The 18445-nt window shown below is 43.6% G+C and overlaps 1 protein-coding gene across 1 annotated transcript in view; it reads right to left on the bottom strand.

Moving 5' to 3' along the window:
- LOC126174772 (dual oxidase maturation factor 2-like) overlaps nucleotides 1-18445 on the bottom strand; it is a 714319-nt gene that overhangs the window by 575609 nt on the left and 120265 nt on the right. Inside the window, exon 2 of the mRNA XM_049921113.1 lies at nucleotides 12894-13070. Coding sequence (XP_049777070.1) covers nucleotides 12894-13058 — 165 coding nt within the window. The 5' untranslated portion in view covers nucleotides 13059-13070. The remainder of the gene's footprint in view (nucleotides 1-12893; nucleotides 13071-18445) is intronic.

Here is an 18445-nt window from a genome sequence, read left to right as displayed (position 1 = left end):
TTTTCCTTAAACTATAACTCCTTATCTAAATTTCTCTTTGCTTTCCTTTGGTGCTCGCTATTTATGCAAATCAAATAACGTTTTTCTGCCACTTCGTCCATTTCACGCCCTTCGAAACTGCAGCTTGCTTTCTGTATAATTTGTAAATAAGCTTCTTTATCCTGTATTTTTAACGTTGTTAATTTTTGAACTGCAAAACTGTTCTGTATGTATTTTACAACGAAATGTATTCAGCGATACTCTCGTTTATCGTGCTCCTCGTTATTCGCATAAGAACAATTTACAGAAAAATAGCTGTTTACTGTCTTGTAATTCGGAAAAAAACTCTCCTATGTCTCCAGATGGAGCGAGGTAGTCCGTTAACTTATTGCTTAAAACAGAAAGTGATACTGAAGTTCACTACAAATGTTGTAATTCGCAGATACCTACCTCTGCTTCTGAAAGTGCTGGTTTCTGAGACACACTTGCTTTATAGTCTAGTCAGCAGACGTCAGTAGAGAAACACAAATCATGGCCTGTCTGTACAACCACTTTCCAAACCCGCAAGCGAAGGGCAAGAAGTCGTTTCGCCAGGTGTTTAACGAGTCTGCCGCTTCCGTTTTCGCAAAAGAACCTAATCTCCGTTGACAGGCGCTGGGAATATGGCCGCACCAAAAGGGCAGGTTCCAGTAACTCAAGCAGGGTCGCAAGGACGAGACAGCGTGCTCATCTGGCGTTTACAGACAATCGTAATTTTTACCACGAAGTTAATAATGTGAACAACACTTCACATTTTTAAACTTACAGCTGGATTTTAATCCACTTTGATCAATATGAAACGCATTATACAAACGTCACTCAACAAGTTTTCGGGCGTACGATGGAAATGCAGTATCTAAGAAACAAATATGTTTTTTTTTAAATTTCTCTAAATAATAACCATGCAAATCAATACATCTGGCAAATCGACTTTGCAACATTTTAATACCTTTAGCTACATAGAATATGTCCATCGCTGCAAAATGAACACCTGCGTATATTTCGACCTCAAATATTAGTGTGAATCATCAGGCACACAAATATTTATAAAATAGAATGGATTTTCTCTCCGCTGCATAGTGTGCGCAGATTTTAAACTTCCTGGCCGATTACTCCTGCGCGCTGAACCGGAACTCTAAACTGAAACTGTTGCCTTTGGCACACTTGCCCGCGATAGGCAAAGACCCAGGTTGGAGTCCCGGTCCGGTTCACATTTTTACTCTGCCAAGAAGTTACAGACATGCGCACAGTTCGCTGCAAAGTGAAAACCCATTCTCGAAATTATCCCCCAGACCGTTGCTAACCCATGTCTCCGCAATATCCTATTTTCCAGGAGTGCTGATCTCTCACGTCATGCACGAGAATTATACAGGAGAGCTGCGAAAGTGAAAAGTAGGAGCTGAAATACTGACTCGATGCATTTGGGTAGCGTGCTACCATTATCAGGTGCTTTTCAGTTACATGTAAATTAATTATTAATGCTAGACTCATGTGAAGTGAGATGAGGTTTGTTTGCATGCTGTACCAGTGAGGTTATGCACCGAAAATTTGTCTCTGTCCGGAATTATTTATTTTAGTGTACACCAGTACGTGTTGTATGTTTATGTTCGAGGGACGTTCAGTAAGTAACACTACAGATTTTTTTCTGGAAGCAAGTTGGTTTATTAAGGATTCTCATAGGGTAAACCCGAGAAAGATGGCGCTCATTTATAAAATTGCGTAGGTTAAGTATCATGGTGCAACTTATAGTAAAACTTCTTTTTTTGTACAACTAAACATACACTAGTCTATGACATAATTTTGTTAATTTTTTTCAATGTAACGTTTAAACATAATGCCTGATCACGAAAGGATGATACGCCGCATGCTAAAAACCGCAAAACTACCATGTGTTTTAAGTCAAAACCCGAACATACATACTTCTAAATAAAATTTTCGTTATAAATGTGTTTTGGGGCAAAGAAAAAACTATGAACAACAGTACTATTTTTCGTAATTTATTTATACTTCTAAATAGTTCACTGGGTTGGGTAACTAATTTAAAAATTGATAGTTGAAAACATTAAAATTAAGACATATAATCCATTTATGTTTAGTTAATACACTCAATAACTCCTGGTGAAATATTAAACCAAAAACAAAACAAGATTTACAAAAGTAGTTCATTTGATTTTCTTTCTATTTTATCGGCTACACTCGGCACAGAACATACCTAAAATACAGTAACCAAAGGTTACAAGCTGCGTAGCATAACAAATCTTTTTGCTGTATTCAGGTATAAATCTTCGCACTCCTTACACACATCGGGTGATACTTTTTTGATTCTTTTGTGCCATCATCCGGGGTGTCGAGATCTGAAACGTTGAGCACCCCAAGTCAGCTGAACGGACAGAAATTTTTTCACTTATTTCAAACGGTTATTTGATTTGTGCGGGAAGCATCCCTAACGAAAAAATTTGCAGCAAATGTACCGGATTTTATTGCCTCATGTATTCCCATCTGTAGGGGAGAGACACCGCGGATTATAAATTGATGACGTTGATAGCTAAGATGGCCGCACAAGAATCAGAACACTTCCAACAGAACCTATTGTCAAGGCAACTACTCAAACATTTCGAAATGTTTGACCATTTAACACACTCTAAGAACTAATCGTGACCGTGATACTGTAAAAAGTTTTGATGAGACATTTAGAGACTTGCCTCAGTTATTTCCCCAGAGCGTATGTAAAACTTCCTCGATCGAAGAAACGTAAACACTTTTATTGCAGCCAGGCCGATATGCACACATTCAGTCAGTGTTTGCTGAAACTACGAGGGGTGCGCAGTCTTCACCGCATCCGGCGCCTCTCCCGGATTTACCCTACACCATCTTATTCCCCTCTCTTTTGACTGCAAAACTCTATTTTTAACATAATCTCGTTCAATGCGACGGTCTAACGCCACATTATTGGAAGGGCCTGAATGCCCCCGTGGTACCACTCTACTGGTTGACATCGGAGCCAGCGTCTTGCTGCATGGGGCTAAACAGCTGGAAGCTCATTACGCTCTTCTGCTAGGCGGTGAGGAATCCGGCAGACACACACCTTTGAGTACCCTAACTGTTGGACGCGCGTGTCAGCACTACCAGCAGAGACGTCCATTTGATCAGTACGGTATTTGATTTTGATTCGTCGATCATCTCGATTGAGACTGTCCGCACGTTCCAACACTGCAGAAGTCACAGCTGTGTGCGGCCAACCAGGACGCGAGAAGCTGGACAGGTTTGCGGAACGTTGTTGCGTTGATGACAGACGCCTCACCCATTTTGTTCTTCGTACACATTCTGCAAACGATGATGAATATTCTCGATGCTCTGGTTTTCCGCCATAAGGAACTCAATGACGTCTCTCTTCTTGGAAGGTATCTCCGTCAAAGACGCCATTTTGAAGACTGCGTATAGTGCTGCCACCAATCGGAACTTCATGAAACATTAGGGTTGAAGCGGGAATATTCAACAATAGTCCACAGTAAATTCCACATTTCGCCAACCGAAATTGGTGGAGAAGAAAAATGTGTTGCATTACTTATTGAACGCCCCTCGTGTTTGCATGTTTTCTTTGTCTTGTTTTGGCATGTTAAAATTGCTTTCATTCAGTAGAAAATAGCTGGGCCCTATGTGGCAACTATCAACATATTATTACTCTACATTTACATTTATCTATTCTCTCGGCATAATCATCTCCAGCGAACATCTTGTAGAACAAAGCGGCAGCAGTTACGAGCCTGCCCTCTCATCGTAAAACTGTGAGGTGATTTTAGTGACGACCATTGGACTGCGAAGTATCATTACAGGCTTCCATACATATCACAACATGCGTGAGACAGTAAGTGAGGGGACAGAAGGAAGGTTTAAGCTGAGTATCGTCATATGAGCAGTGTAAGCCCATCGCTACTTTATTCGTTACAAGAAGTGCAGAGTAATAATAGAAGTTAACCAGGGCGATGTGTGTGTCATGGAAGCACAATGAACTACCCAGCATAGTGGAACTACGGAGCTGGTAGGAATGAATAGGCGAGCCTCCGCCAGAAGCACGATTATTCCGTATCGATACATCGACTGCCTTCTCTCCTGGAAAGCAGTTCGTGCTCCAGTGCGCTCACAGAGGTAAGCGCCCGCAGTAAAGAACAGCCGCACTAATATCTTACGCAAATCGCGTAATGATATCTGTAAACGGCCGACGAGTCGCCAGTGCGAAACAGCCTCTTGAGTTCCGATCTTATCTGCTGCAATTCTCGTAACTCACGCCCATGAGCTGCCAAAAGCGAAATTTCGCTACCGGTTCTTGCTATTCCTGTTCAGGTGTTTCGCTCTCTATCCTTCCGTAAGAAGTAGGCACACACTTTTTGTCCTGGCTGGGCTTACACAGAAGCTCAGACAGTATCCTGCTTTACCGTTCATGGCGATCATTATTACTGCTTCAAAGCCCTTGCTCGTGCAACTGACTTCGAGAAACGACACGAAAGTTTCGTATCACACAGTCTTTCCTTGCCATGAGATATGATAATAATAAGCTTCACCTGGAACATGCTCACTTCTAAGGAAAGAACTTACATTCTATAATTTAGGTAGTCATTTATTCAGTACGCCATGTGTGGAAGCCACTCATGTTAGTGTTATTTAGGTAGCAACCTTTCAAAACATGACGTGGAAAAGTGTTTATGTGCTAGCATTCCAAGCTTTTTAAAGGAGTGTGAGCCCGTATAACTTAATAGATCGTAGTCTAAGATACATTTAATCTTAAAAATACGAAAGACAAATTGATTTAAACTTTCATCTGTTTTTCTAGCACACATCTGAATCTACCACATGCATGGAAGAGCGAAACTCTGACATTTCATATTCACTAAGAGCAATTTTTTTATTTTCTTCTTTGTTTTCCTACATTAATTGCAAATAATTACAATTCGATATGTAGGCATCCTATATTGTACAAGTATCCTAAAAAACAGTTAAGGTGAACGACAAAGTTACATTAATTGTAAGTTAATAATCAAGAAAAGAAGTTACAATTACAGAAACTACAACGTGGTTTTCTTGTTCAGTGCCTTGGCATCAAACCGGAAAAAAGTTGTTTCTCACCTTGCAAAGTTCTAGTGTGGGTGCAAGTCTACTTAAAATGCGAGTATGCAATGCATTCCGCATGTTCTAATTTTCGTTCCTGCATACCTTTTTCCTTTATTGATTCAAAGATAGCGTGCCTTAAATCTTAAAACGCTTCCAGGTATGCCCCTTGACTTAACAAACGTCTACTGCAGTAGTATATTAAGTCTCCATACTCTTCGTTCAGTTCAATCAAAAACTACAGTTAATGATCGTGGAGTAATAGGTGTGACTTCAGAAATTTACTATTTGTACTACTAATTACTTCACGTGATGCATGCCTGCAAATTCAACACAAAGTGCTTCTTGATGCACAGAACAATGAATCCTGTCTGTCGATAGCTGTAATTTTTTTTTCTCTCATTGACAACTAAATCTTCAAACTCTTTCTGCATGGCAATGTAATATCGTTTCATAGAGAATTTGCAGTACCCGTTGGTTATGCGACTGCATAATATATGTTTAAAATTTTCATCCCTCTCTTCCGTCATTTCCATTTATTTTTAAAGTTTCTGGTGTGCAAACAGCTGGACCTGCAAACATCCTTCATACCATGAACAAATAGCGACTGATAAACAGCGCTAATACCAAAATACTACCAAACTGAAAAGAGTTGTGTCCACAGGAAAATGTCACCGCAGTGATAAATGAAATGACGCGCTGCACCGAGTACTTCCAAGAAGGATCGATACTGATTCTGATGATTATTTAGAGCCTAAACCGTTAACTGTCATAAACCCGCCAAAAACGCGAACCATACTTTTATGGATAAAAGAGTGTACTTCAAATACATCACGTGCTCCATTTTGGCAATGTAAAATTTAACTGAGGTCGGTATAGTACATATGGAGGTGCAATAGGAATGCTCGGGGATCTTAAATGGTAACACTCGGAAGACAGATGCCATAGTTCTCATGAAACCGTGTTGGATAATCCCGTATTTGAAGAAGACTGTATGACGATTAAACTGCAACATGCATGCATTTCGCATTGGATCATGAGAAAAAGATAAATGAATTTAGCTAGTGTATAGAGATATATTTTTTTCTCGCTCTTTATCCAAACGAAATAGGGCAGGTATTCAGTGATATAGCTGATATGCACCCTACGCCATGCATTGCACAGTGGCTTGCGGAGAATATTTGTGCAGAGGGTGGACAAAAACATGGAAACATGAAAAACACAACACATTACCATGCCTAATATGATGTAGGAAAACCATTGGCATTCAAAACACCTTCCAGTCGTATCGAAATAGATAACTACAGGACCTGAATCGTTTTCAAAGTAATACTGCACCATTCTTCCTACCAAAGAGTGGCAAGTTCAGTTACCTATAATGGAAGAGGGTAGCGATCAAGTATCCTTATCTCCAAAGTACACCACAAAACGAAACTTCCTGGCAGATAAAAACTGTATGCCTGACCGAGACTCGAACTCGGGACCATTGTCTTTCGCGGGCAAGTGCTCTACCATCTGAGCTACTAAAGCACGACTCACGCCCCGTCCTCACAGCTTTACTTCTGCCAGTAGCTCGTCCCCTACCTTCCAAACTTTACAGAAACTCTCCTGCGAACCTTGCAGAACTAGCACCCCTGAAAGAAAGGATATTGCGGAGACATGGCTTAGCCACAGCCTGGGGAATGTTTCCAGAATATTTTCACTCTGCAGCGGAGTGTGCGCTGATATGAAACTTCCTGCCACATTAAAACTGTGTGCCGGACCGAGACTCGAACTCGGGACCTGCAAGGTTCGCAGGAGAGCTTCTGTTAAGTTTGGAAGGTAGGAGACGAGGTACTGGCAGAAGTAAAGCTTCGAGGACGGGGCGCGAGTCGTGCTTGGGTAGCTGAGATGGTAGAGCACTTGCCCGCGAAAGGCAAAGGTCCCGCGTTCGAGTCTCGGTCAGGCACACAGTTTTAATCTGCCAGGAAGTTTCATATCAGCGCACACTCCGCTGCAGAGTGAAAATCTCATTCTGGATACACAACAAAAGCTCAATAACATGGAGAAATCATAACTAAAAAATGGTTCAAATGGCTCTGAGCACTATACGACTTAACTTCTGAGGTCATCAGTCGCCTAGAACTTAGAACTAATTAAACCTAACTAACCTAAGGACATCATACACATCCAAGCCCGAGGCAGGATTCGAACCTGCGACCGCAGTGGTCGCTCGGTTCCAGACTGTAGCGTCTAGAACCGCACGGCCACTCCGGCCGGCAGAAATCATAACTGAGTTCGCCAAAGAGATTCATCCTCATACTATGAAAACCAGTCCTGGATGGCGCAGGCTGAGTGAACAGGGGCCCAATAGTGTTAGAACACAGCATCCCTGCAGGGGAACAAACATTGTATCACACGATGAACCTGATCATCCAAAATGGTCACATAACCCTTGGTAATATCGCGAACTTGCAGAGGAACTATGGAACCCACGGAGTACCACGATACGACTGCCCAAATCATCACTGAACCCCCGTAACGTTTACTGTAACTATGCCCGATGTTGGAAACAATCTGCAACATGACCCATCCGAAGAAATGGCTTTCTCCCATTCCTCGACAGTCCAGGATATATGGCTTCGGCAGTATGTTTTCCTGTTACGGGCATTTGCGTCACTCATGTGTGATTTTGGAATTCCAGCTCAACCTGCAGCTTCATGTTCATGGAGCTCCCTTCGTATTGGTTTCGTGCTGACAGGGTTCGCGAGTGCGACATTCAGTTCTCCAGTGACTTATGCAGCTCTCATTCTGTTGTTAGGATTCCATACCTCAACCGGTGAAACGGAATACTCATAGGGTCACTTTGTTGTTCGTTCGCCTGTCTATCTGTCCCTCTGTACGGCTGTTAAAAACCCATTTTCTCAGAAACTGGTAGAAGTATCACGTTGAAAAATGGCTCTGAGCACTATGGGACTTAACATCTGACGTCATCAGTCCCCTAGACTCAGAATCACTTAAACGTAACTAACATAAGGACATCACACGCATCCATGCCCATGGCAGCATTCGAACCTGCGACCGTAGCAGCAGCGTGGTTCCGGACTGAAGCACCTAGAACCGCTCGGCCACAGCGGCCGGCTATTAGGTTGAATTTTATGTCACATAGAAAGGGTTATGGTCCCTTGGCGGCGTAATAAATGTAAGCCTCTAGGTCAATGCAGTCAAAAGTTACGGGTATTTATGTGAAATAATTTTGCACTAGCTAATTCACTCATCAAAATCCATGGGGTGCTATCCGTTGGCTTACAATGATGAAATTTGGCAAGAAGGAGAGTTTCACGCTAGAACTAAAGGAAAAATTCGAAAATTGTTAATTTGTAATTTAATCAAACGAAACAAATTTTTTGTCATTTGTTAACGGACTGTCTGTCTGTCCGGCCGTCAGTTGAGGCCCCTTTTTCTCAGGAACGGGTAGAGATATCAAGCTACAATTTCGGTCACATTCTGAGATCTATAGGCCCATGGTGGTGGAGTAGTTGTAAACATCTAAATCAGTGCAATCAAAAGATACAAACACTTGTGTGACAAATTTTGACACTCGCTAACTCACTCATCAAAACGTGCAAAACCCGTTGACGTAGAATCACGTAATTTGGCAAGAAGCAACATTTCACAGTACAAAGATTGTTAATTTGTAATTATACCAGACGAAAAATATTCCTTTTGCCATCTGTTACCGCGCTTCAAAATTAAAATTAAAATATTCTTGTATGTCTTGGAATTCCCGAGACCGATATCATATCAGTATTAATGCCGACAACAGGCAAAAATCGCCGAGATTCTCGATTCCTGGGAAGGACGAACTGTCTGTACACTTAACTGCGTTTGTACGAAACCCTCAGAGGGCTAGTGCCGCATTTTCTCGTCACAATCCTCCTCCGTGAACCGTCGGTCTCGATCATTCGGCGTACACTTTCGTCCTCGTTGCGGCTTAGCAGATGATATTTCTGGTTTTCCTTGTGTGCGGTACAAATATCCGGTTCCTCTTCAAAAACAAAAACTTCGGGTAACTTGGCAGCCACCATACGAGTACGAAGAGTTTGCCCATGTTCGAATTCACTTAGCTCAGAGATAACGCACTCACAACTACACAGAACACTCTTCTGGCCACGACTGACACTTGCAGCCTATTGACGACGTTCCGCAGGTGCCATTAGTGGTCACATACACTACTGGCCATTAAAATTGCTACACCACGAACATGACGTGCTACAGACGCGAAATTTAACCGACAGGAAGAAGATGCTGTGATATGCAAATGATTAGCTTCTCAGAGCATTCACACAAGGTTGGCGCCGGTGGCGACACCTGCAACGTGTTGACATGAGGAAAGTTTCCAACCGATTTCTCAGACACAAACAGCAGCTGACCGGCGTTGCCAGGTGAAAGGTTGTTGTGATGCCTCGTGTAAGGAGGAGAAATGGGTACCATCACATTTCTGACTTTGATAAAGGTCGGATTGTAGCCTATCGCGATTGCGGTTTATCGTATCGCGAAATTGCTGCTCGCGTTGGTCGAGATCCAATGACTGTTAGAAGAATATGGAATCGGTGGGTTCAGAAGGGTAATACGGAACGCCGTGCTGGATGCCAACGGCCTCGTATCAGTAGCAGTCGAGATGACAGGCATCTTATCCGCATGTCTGTAACGGATCGTGCAGCAATGTCTCCATCCCTGAGTCAACAGATGGGGACGTTTGCAAGACAACAACCATCTGCGCGAACAGTTCGACGACGTTTGCAGCAGCCTAGACTATCAGCTCGGAGACCATGGCTGTGATTATCCTTGACGCTGCATCACAGACAGGAGCGCCTGCGATGGTGTACTCAACGACGAACCTGGGTGCGCGAATGGCAAAACGTCATTTTTTCGGATGAATCCAGGTTCTGTTTACAGCATCATGATGGTCGCATCCGTGTTTGGCGACATCGCGGTGAACGCACATTGGAAGCGTGGATTCGTCATCGCCATACTGGCGTATCAGCCGGCGTGATGGTATGGGGTGCCATTGGTTACACGTCTCGGTCACCTCTTGTTCGCATTGACGGCACTTTGAACAGTGGACGTTAGATTTCAGATGTGTTACGACCCGTGGCTCTACCCTTCATTCGACCCCTGCGAAACCCTACATTTCAGCATGATAATGCACGACCGCATGTTGCAGGTCCTTTATGGGCCTTTCTGGATACAGAAATTGTTCGACTGCTGCCCTGGCCAGCACATTCTCCAGATCTCTCACCAACTGAAAACGTCTGGTCAATGGTGGCCGAGCAACTGGCTCGTCACAGTACGCCAGTCACTACTCTTGATGAACTGTGGTATCGTGTTGAAGCTGCATGGGCAGCTGTACCTGTACACGCCATCCAAGCTCTTTTTGACTCAATGCCCAGGCGTATCAAGGCCGTTATTACGGCCAGAGGTGATTGTTCTGGGTACTGATTTCTCAGGAAATATGCACCCAAATTGAGTGAAAATGTAATCACATGTTAGTTCTAGTATAATATGTTTGTCCAATGAATACCCGTTTATCATCTGAATTTCTTCTTGGTGTAGCAATTTTAATGGCCAGTAGTGTATAACGGCGCAATCTGCAGGCTCGGCTAGCATGTGCATTTATGTTAAAGCGTGCACTTCTCGCGATGTTTCCACATTTTTGTTCAGGACGCCTGGCTGCTCGGCACTGTGAACACCTGGGAACTAACTGGCGCTGGTGCTGCGTAAAGACTTGCCCTTCTGCAAAAGGCGACGCCGATAGCGCGGCGGAAAGAGTGGCCTGGCGTCGTGAGTCCCCTTTGCGACGCCGTCCGGAGATCTCCAGCCTCGGTGTCTGGCCTTAAATACACATTTGCAATTCCCGGCGCCGTGCACGCGAAGTCTGAGAGATTTACGTCGGCTTTATATCGCCAACTTTCCGGTATGCACACTTACAAGTCGGCAGACGGGGTGTGTTCGCCGAGCGCTTCTGTGCCACGAAAGCTACACGTGTGATTCGAATTACGACTCAGAGTTCAGCTTAGCATGTAGAGTTCTAAACACTCGCAACGTCTCTGACAACATTTATTGGGATCAACAGAGCCACCGACAAACAACTGTAAATTCTATCCTGTTACCTGAGGAATTCATTTTGTATCTTCAAGAGGGGAATTTATTCCGTGCGGAACAGTTGATCAAGATATAGTTCACGTAAGTGAGTCTGATAAATCGTTCGAATGTCGTGAACTGGTTTTTCAACTTTCTGGCAGCTGATTTAGACCTGTGTTTGGACACATTTTCGGTGTCAGAAAGGAACTCTGCATAACAGCTTAGGTGCGACAGCGGGGCTTTTAGAAGCAGACTTCACATCCACGTCCGGCAATCCTGATTTATGACCGTACGTAATGCAAATAATAATAATGAAATAAATTAGACTAGGAAGTGAGACACTGAAAGTAGTAGTTGAATTTAACTATTTGGATAGCCAAACAATTTACGATGGCCCAAGTTGAGAGGACATAAAACGCCTGTTGGAAAAATCAGAAAAAGCGTTTATGAAAAAGAGAAGTTTCCTTACAAGGAATATAAAAGCGAGTTACGAAGTCTTTTCTCGAGGCATTTGTCTGGAATGTTGCCTTGTACGGAAGTTAAAAACTTCCACAATCAAAGCTGAGAAAGGGAGAGAAGGGAGGTTACAAGCATTTGATATATGGTGCTACAAAGAGTGTTAATCACTAGACGAGTGTATCGGATAACGGATGAAGACGTGCTGAATCGAACTGGGTAGAAAACATGCGCAAGGCACAATTTGTCAAAAAGAGGAGACTAGCTGGTAGGACACATTCTGAAGCTTGAAGAGTTGTCAGTTTGATAAAGGGGGGGGGGGGGGGGGAATATGAGAGGATAAAATTGTACAGAGAGACAGCGCATGGCCACAGGAAGCAGGTTTAAGTGGATGCAGGTTGGTGTAATTATACGGAGATGAAGTGGACTTGCACAGAGATTAGCTTGAGCTGCATCCAACCAGTCTTCGGACTGAAGACCAAAACAGTGTTACTCCCTGAAAATGACAGTCTTTCTGAGCATGTCAACAGCTTTACAGAGCAAAATCACGAGTATTACCTAATTATGTTTTTATGACGAGAAGCAACCACCACTGTGGCTAACGGATCATGAGGTCTGTCTAACGGGTAGCATCGTGACTAGTTCACAGATATCGACGGAAATTTTCCCGTTGATGGCAGTAATAGAACGGGCTCCGCGCAACCTTATGACGACAACCCGGATCAGGTATCTAAGCCTAATATTAATGGTCAGGAAAGTGGTATGCAGTACACATGCCCATCAATATTGTCGTTAAATTACGTTTTATGTAGAGTGGCGATCAGTGTCGCACGGACCATGGTATTATTGTGAAATTAGAGGTGTCTTTTTCTGCTTTTTATGGAAATACCTACAACATTACGCAAAATTATAGATTTTCTCTGCTTTTATGTTACTAATACCGGCTAGAGAGTGGGATTCGAACCACACACACCCTGCAACTACGCAGTATTTGTGAGCTTAAGGAAACTGAGCAGTACGATAGTTGATAGAGTGAAAATTTTGACCAGTGCACCACCTCTTTTCATTATTTCCACAGGAAAGTCATATGCCCATGGAATCACTACGCAACCACACTTTTCTAGTCTGACTAGAATGTCTAGACTTTTTATACTTCATGCATGACCCAGCCTAAACTGTACTAAGTTGCTTACCTCTTTGCGCACGCCGGGAAAGATGATGAGGAAAGCGAGGAAGACGGTGAAGAAGACGAGGCAGACCGTGACCGTGGTGACGTCCCCCGTGACGGATGTCCGGTTGCTCTGGCTGTACAGGGTGGGCCCGCCATCGCTCCTGAAGGCGTCGAACCAGCCCTTCATGTCCGCTCGCCACTGGAACACCGACGGCAGTGGTCAAGCAGACTGCGAGCAAGTCAATTTAACTGTCACACTATATCAGTATACGAAGAGCTACTGGAAGCAGTATGTACATGCTATCCTTCTAGACTAATAGCTGCTCTCTTCTGGAACACATAGGAACGTATAACTAGACTTCGCGTTGAGATACCGCTATGTATCTACAAGTGTCATACTGTCTTCTCGCCACAAGAAAAAAACTCGTCCAAACATCGGGACGTCTCAAGAGTATTACTGGCCCGGAGACCAAAGAACTTTCCTCTATTTAAACCTATAGGTATTGAAAGAAAGCCTCAACAGCAAAAAAAAAAAAGCCTTGTGCTGAAGTAAAGATGCATGCCACGATTTTTTTCAACTACTGTTTAACATTTTGAGGTTTCTTAACTTTTTTCTCAGGCATGCTGGAAAGTACCGATAAGTGCATATGAAACGTACTTCTCATCTTTTCGTACAATAATTCAAGAAGAATTACCAACATGCAAATAATTTTTTTCTGAACAGTTTACATGACTAGATACTGCAGTTGCTTTGGAACGATATCAAGTCATTAACTACAAATCTAATGACGAAGAACATGTACAAGAATGGAGGAGCTTGAGTTTAAAGCATTGCACCAACGACCTGTACGAAATTCGTGATTGGGAAAGCTCTTTGACAGAAATGTATACATTGTGCTGTCTAGCTAGCAGCAGCGAATATGTAGCGTATTTTGTATCCCAGACGGAGGTGCTAGGTGTCAGTGTTCGCACACACACACACACACACACACACACACACACACACACAAACACACACACACACATACATTCATTGTTTGTTCAGAGTTTAAAGTCAGCATAATCACCAGAAAAATAATATCATGACCAATGGTATATGTTCTTCCTCCCACTTCCTCTCACCCCCGCCCCCCTCCCTCTCTCGCTCTCTCTCTTTCTCTCTCTCTCTCTCTCTCTCTCTCTCTCGCTCTCTCTCTCTCTCTGTATTCCTCTGGCAAACATTTAAAATTGTGACACATGCCACTGGAAAAATTGTTTTCATTATGTTCAGAAGAACGAAGATAATCATCCGCAGATGCTGTCACACTTTTGCGTATTAATACCTCAGCGTGGGAAGAATTTAGGCCAGAGTTAGGAATACATACAGTAAATACAGCAACTTACGCACACAGTCAATAATGTGACTTTTGCATTATTACAAAACATTATTGTACTGATGCTCTTTGAGAAATATAAGTGCGTATGGCATATATCATTCCCCATTCTCCAACATGAGTGGTTAATTTCTACAAACGGCAACCAACATTTACCGTTCAACCATTCAGCCATATATTCGTGTAAGTTTTATACGAAATGAATCAATACGTACCGTAATTTTTATTTATAAGCCATTTGAGACAGATATTAAATCGCTCCAAATAGATAATCATAAATTGCTGACGGTTCTGTTTAATTGCAGTGACAGGCCGCAGATTGTGTAAGTGATCGATAGTGCGTCTTTCCCTCTACTTACATCATAGTCATTTAAGTCGAGTATCAGCTGCCGTCTTCCACTAAGTCTTCCTGCCTTTCGATCATGTAATTTATTCACTCCTCTACTATGATAATAATAATGTTAATTCCATGTGGCTCAAAGCGCTGATGCAAGTCTTTCAATTGGGCGCCTCTCCGGCGACTTGCGTGTACCTAACCTACCGCGGAAAGTGACCTCTTTATTTCCAAGCAGTGCATCTAATTTTCAACTACTTTCTATAATTCTGTAATACAAAATGTCAAACGCTTCAGCTGTCTTCCCTTCCGCTTTTCCCATAGTCCATGATTCACATCCATATAACGCTGTGCTCCAGACGTATAATACATTCCTTCCTCAAATTAAGCCGTATGTTTGCTCGCGAGGTTGCGGAAGATTTTTACTTCGTCTTCTTCGTAGTCTCCGATTTTGATGATACGTTTTTCGCTAATCTTATTTCTGCTACGCTATTCCTCGTTATTTTACTTTCAGTCCATATTAAATGCTCGTTAAACTTTCACTGACGATAACAACGTCATCAGTTAATAGCATTTTTGCGTAAAAGTTAATCCAATTCCGGAGTTTTTATTTCATTTTAGTCATTGCCTCTTTGAGGTGTAGGTTTAACAGCAGAGGCGAAATACTTCATCCTTGTCTTATGCCATTTTTAATCCTTTGATTAACAGTGGTTTCTCCATGGAACAATCTTTTTTTTTAAGTACCAGTCTCTTTAACATGGAACAACGATGTCGTTGCAAGACAGAGACATCCATTTCTTTAGTAGTGAGCATATTGACAATATCTTTGACTTGAGTGGTTTCGCTGGGGCAAAACGTAGATTTGATACAAAACTTATTAAATTTTAGGCCCATTTTCTCATGTTATTTGGGATTATAATTTGTTTTAGGCTTAATGAGTTCGTGGAAGTTTCGAGATGTGGGATTGTGTCTAGGAAAAAAGCGAATTTGCCTTCAAATATAGCACATGAAATGATGGGTGATTTAAAACTGTACGTCCTGGAGGTTCCTAAGCGAAACCACATCTTTAAAACGACTGGTTGTGTACATTTTGCCAGTTTATTCTTGTATTCGTTGCTCACTTTGAAAGTAAAGGTTAATTTTATGAAAAATTTTAAAATTATATTCCAAAGCGAAACCAACTCCTTAAAACAACTGAGTGTTTACTTTTGACAGTTTCTTTTCGTATTCGTTGCTTATTATGATAATTAAGGTTAGTTATGTGGAACATTTTAAAGTTATATCTTTTCGAATTGGTGGAAAACCCTCTTGGCGTTCCATTCTTATAATTCCCACTTGGTTCTTGTAGCCCATATACTGCATTTTACCCGTCTACTCAAACAGGTTGTTGTTGGACCGGGGTGAGTGCCGAAGAATAGATGGGTGCCTCGACAAAAAGCAGAAATAATTACAAAAACGCGTAATCGGGGTGATACTTGTGTTTACTTAATGTGATAGAGCGAGACCAATCATATTGCAGAAATCCGTTAGCCAGAGCCTAATCGCCGTAAACAATCACAGTACAGAGAAGCTACGGATAAGACTGCTAATGCATTCAAGGAACTCCGCTATCCAACTCGGCTGGTCTCGCCGAGGCGTCTGCTCTCGCGGGCTCGGTGGTGGCAATACGTGCGCCTGCAGCAGGTGGTCTGCACTCCAGTCGGCCGCAGACTGGCGCGGCCCGCCGTCACATCTCCCACTGCCAGCCTCAGAGCGGGTTCTGCCTCGTGTGCTATCAACAACGTACGACACCATAGCTGCAGTTTCTTTTCCGGGGCATTCAAACGTCTTGCACCGGATTACGTTTCCAAACGCTTATCTGAGATGCAGCTGCAATCATTGCACCTGTGGATACCGTCGATGGCTGACTTCAGTATCGAAGAGACCGGACTCTGGGACAGATATGCTGCATGTGTAACCTAAATGACACCGTTGAAATTAAAGGAGTTCCGCTTTTATCTTATGAGATGGGCGGGAAAAGTAATGAGATTGAGAACTCTGCGAGCAATCTGACAATGCTGTATTTTTCCACTCGTGTAGATCGGTGTGTCCATCCCTTGCAGGTGATCAGTCCGACTTCTAGCTCTGTACAGCCCCCACACGATTTTTGAGAGCGCCTCAGTGAAGTTATGTTTTTGTTGTGCATTACGAAAATGGAACAACAGAATCTAGAGCAACGTTATGCCATCCAATTTCGTGTTAAACTTGGAGAATCCGGAGGTGTGGCTCTTGAAACGTTGAAACTCCTTATCAAGAGCACAAGTCTTTCGCTGGCACAAGTCATTTTTGAGAGGCCAACAACACATTGAAGATGAACCCCGTGCATGGAGACCTTCAGCTTCAAAAATCGACGAAAACGTCGAAAGCGTGTGTGTGCTCTTGTGAGACTGTTCCCCCAGGACAAACTGTCAACCTAGTGTTTTACATATGTGTCCTTGAAAGGCTCAGGAAAAGGGTGAATCGGGTGGAACGGCGCATAGCAGACAAGTCTATCCTGCATCGTGACAACGCCCCATGTCAGACGGCCACTTCCAACAGGAATTTTTTTACCTTTGAAGGCATTCCTGTTGTTCCACGGCCCCTTATTCACCTGACATGAGTCATTGTGATCTTTTTTTCTTTTTCAGAAATTGAAGAATGTCTCATTAGGACGTTATTTTGGGACTCCGGACATGGTTAAAGTGGCTCTGAGTACTATGGGACTTAACATCTGAGGTCATCAGTCCCCTAGAACTTAGAACTACTTGAACGTAACTAACCTAAGGACATCACACAAATACATGCTCGACGCCGGATTCGAATCTCCGACCGTAGCTGTCGCGCGGTTCCGGAGTGAAACGCCAAGAACCGCTCGGCTGGGACTCCGGAGAACATTCAAAAGAATATGAACGACTTATTAAAGGACCTACCAGTTGAAGCCTTTCAGCGCTGCAACCAAGACTTGGAGAAACGACTCTGCCGGTGTGTAGTTACCGAAGGGACCTACTTTGAAGGGGACAATATTGTTGTTTGGAAAAAATGAGGACTTTGGTAGATAAAAAATCAATCATACGTAGGACAAAATGTGTTGCTAGATGCGTATCACTGTGACTGTGGGAGTTTTGAAAGCACCTCCCGCGTCTGGATCTCCCCCTCCTAAAACGCGCCTACTCCGGCGGAGCTAAGGAGCTGGCTGCAACAACTGCTGCGAGCTTTCCGTGTCTCTACCCCCTCCTCGACGCAGAAAACTCGCGATTACTGCAATTAGCGTAACGTTTCCTTTGCGCAACAGGAAACGACTTCGGCCGCCGTAATTCGGAGGCGCCGAGGCAGCTCGCTTCAATTAACGAGCCGCGAGGCAGCGCCAGAGGGCCGGCCGTCGCCGGCGCGTCCCGCGGCGCTGATGCCGGATCCCCGCCACCGGATTACACGACGCGTAACACGCCGAGCGGTCCCGGCAGCAGCAACAGGTGGAATGTTGTAAGCTGACGAGTGCGTCGCCGTTGTAGTTTATCGAGCGTAGCAGCCGCGAGGCAGACTTGCGCAATGAGGGAAGCGCAGCCGGCGGAGGAGCAGGGCCGTCAACGGCGCGTTACGTCGCGGCACGCTCTTCTCTCCCTCTCTCTCTCTCTCTCTCTCTCTCTCTCTTAAGCGCTAAGCCTCCTTTCCACTGGCAACGAAACCAGCAAATGCGTCCTCCACCATCACGCTGGCTAGTCAACTGCCCTGCGGAAACATCCTACTGGCTCACTGTCTTGCAAGTTGGACTGACAGTCGTGAGAATTATGTTACTGGCCACAAGCACTTTCCCCCACCCTCTTCCAAGAAATTCAGCAACTGCCGCTAGCT

Source organism: Schistocerca cancellata, chromosome 3 (genome assembly GCF_023864275.1).
Source record: "Schistocerca cancellata isolate TAMUIC-IGC-003103 chromosome 3, iqSchCanc2.1, whole genome shotgun sequence".
Classification (NCBI taxonomy): domain Eukaryota; kingdom Metazoa; phylum Arthropoda; class Insecta; order Orthoptera; family Acrididae; genus Schistocerca; species Schistocerca cancellata.
Note: the sequence above shows the minus strand (reverse complement) of the source record. Positions and strands in the feature narration are given on the sequence as shown.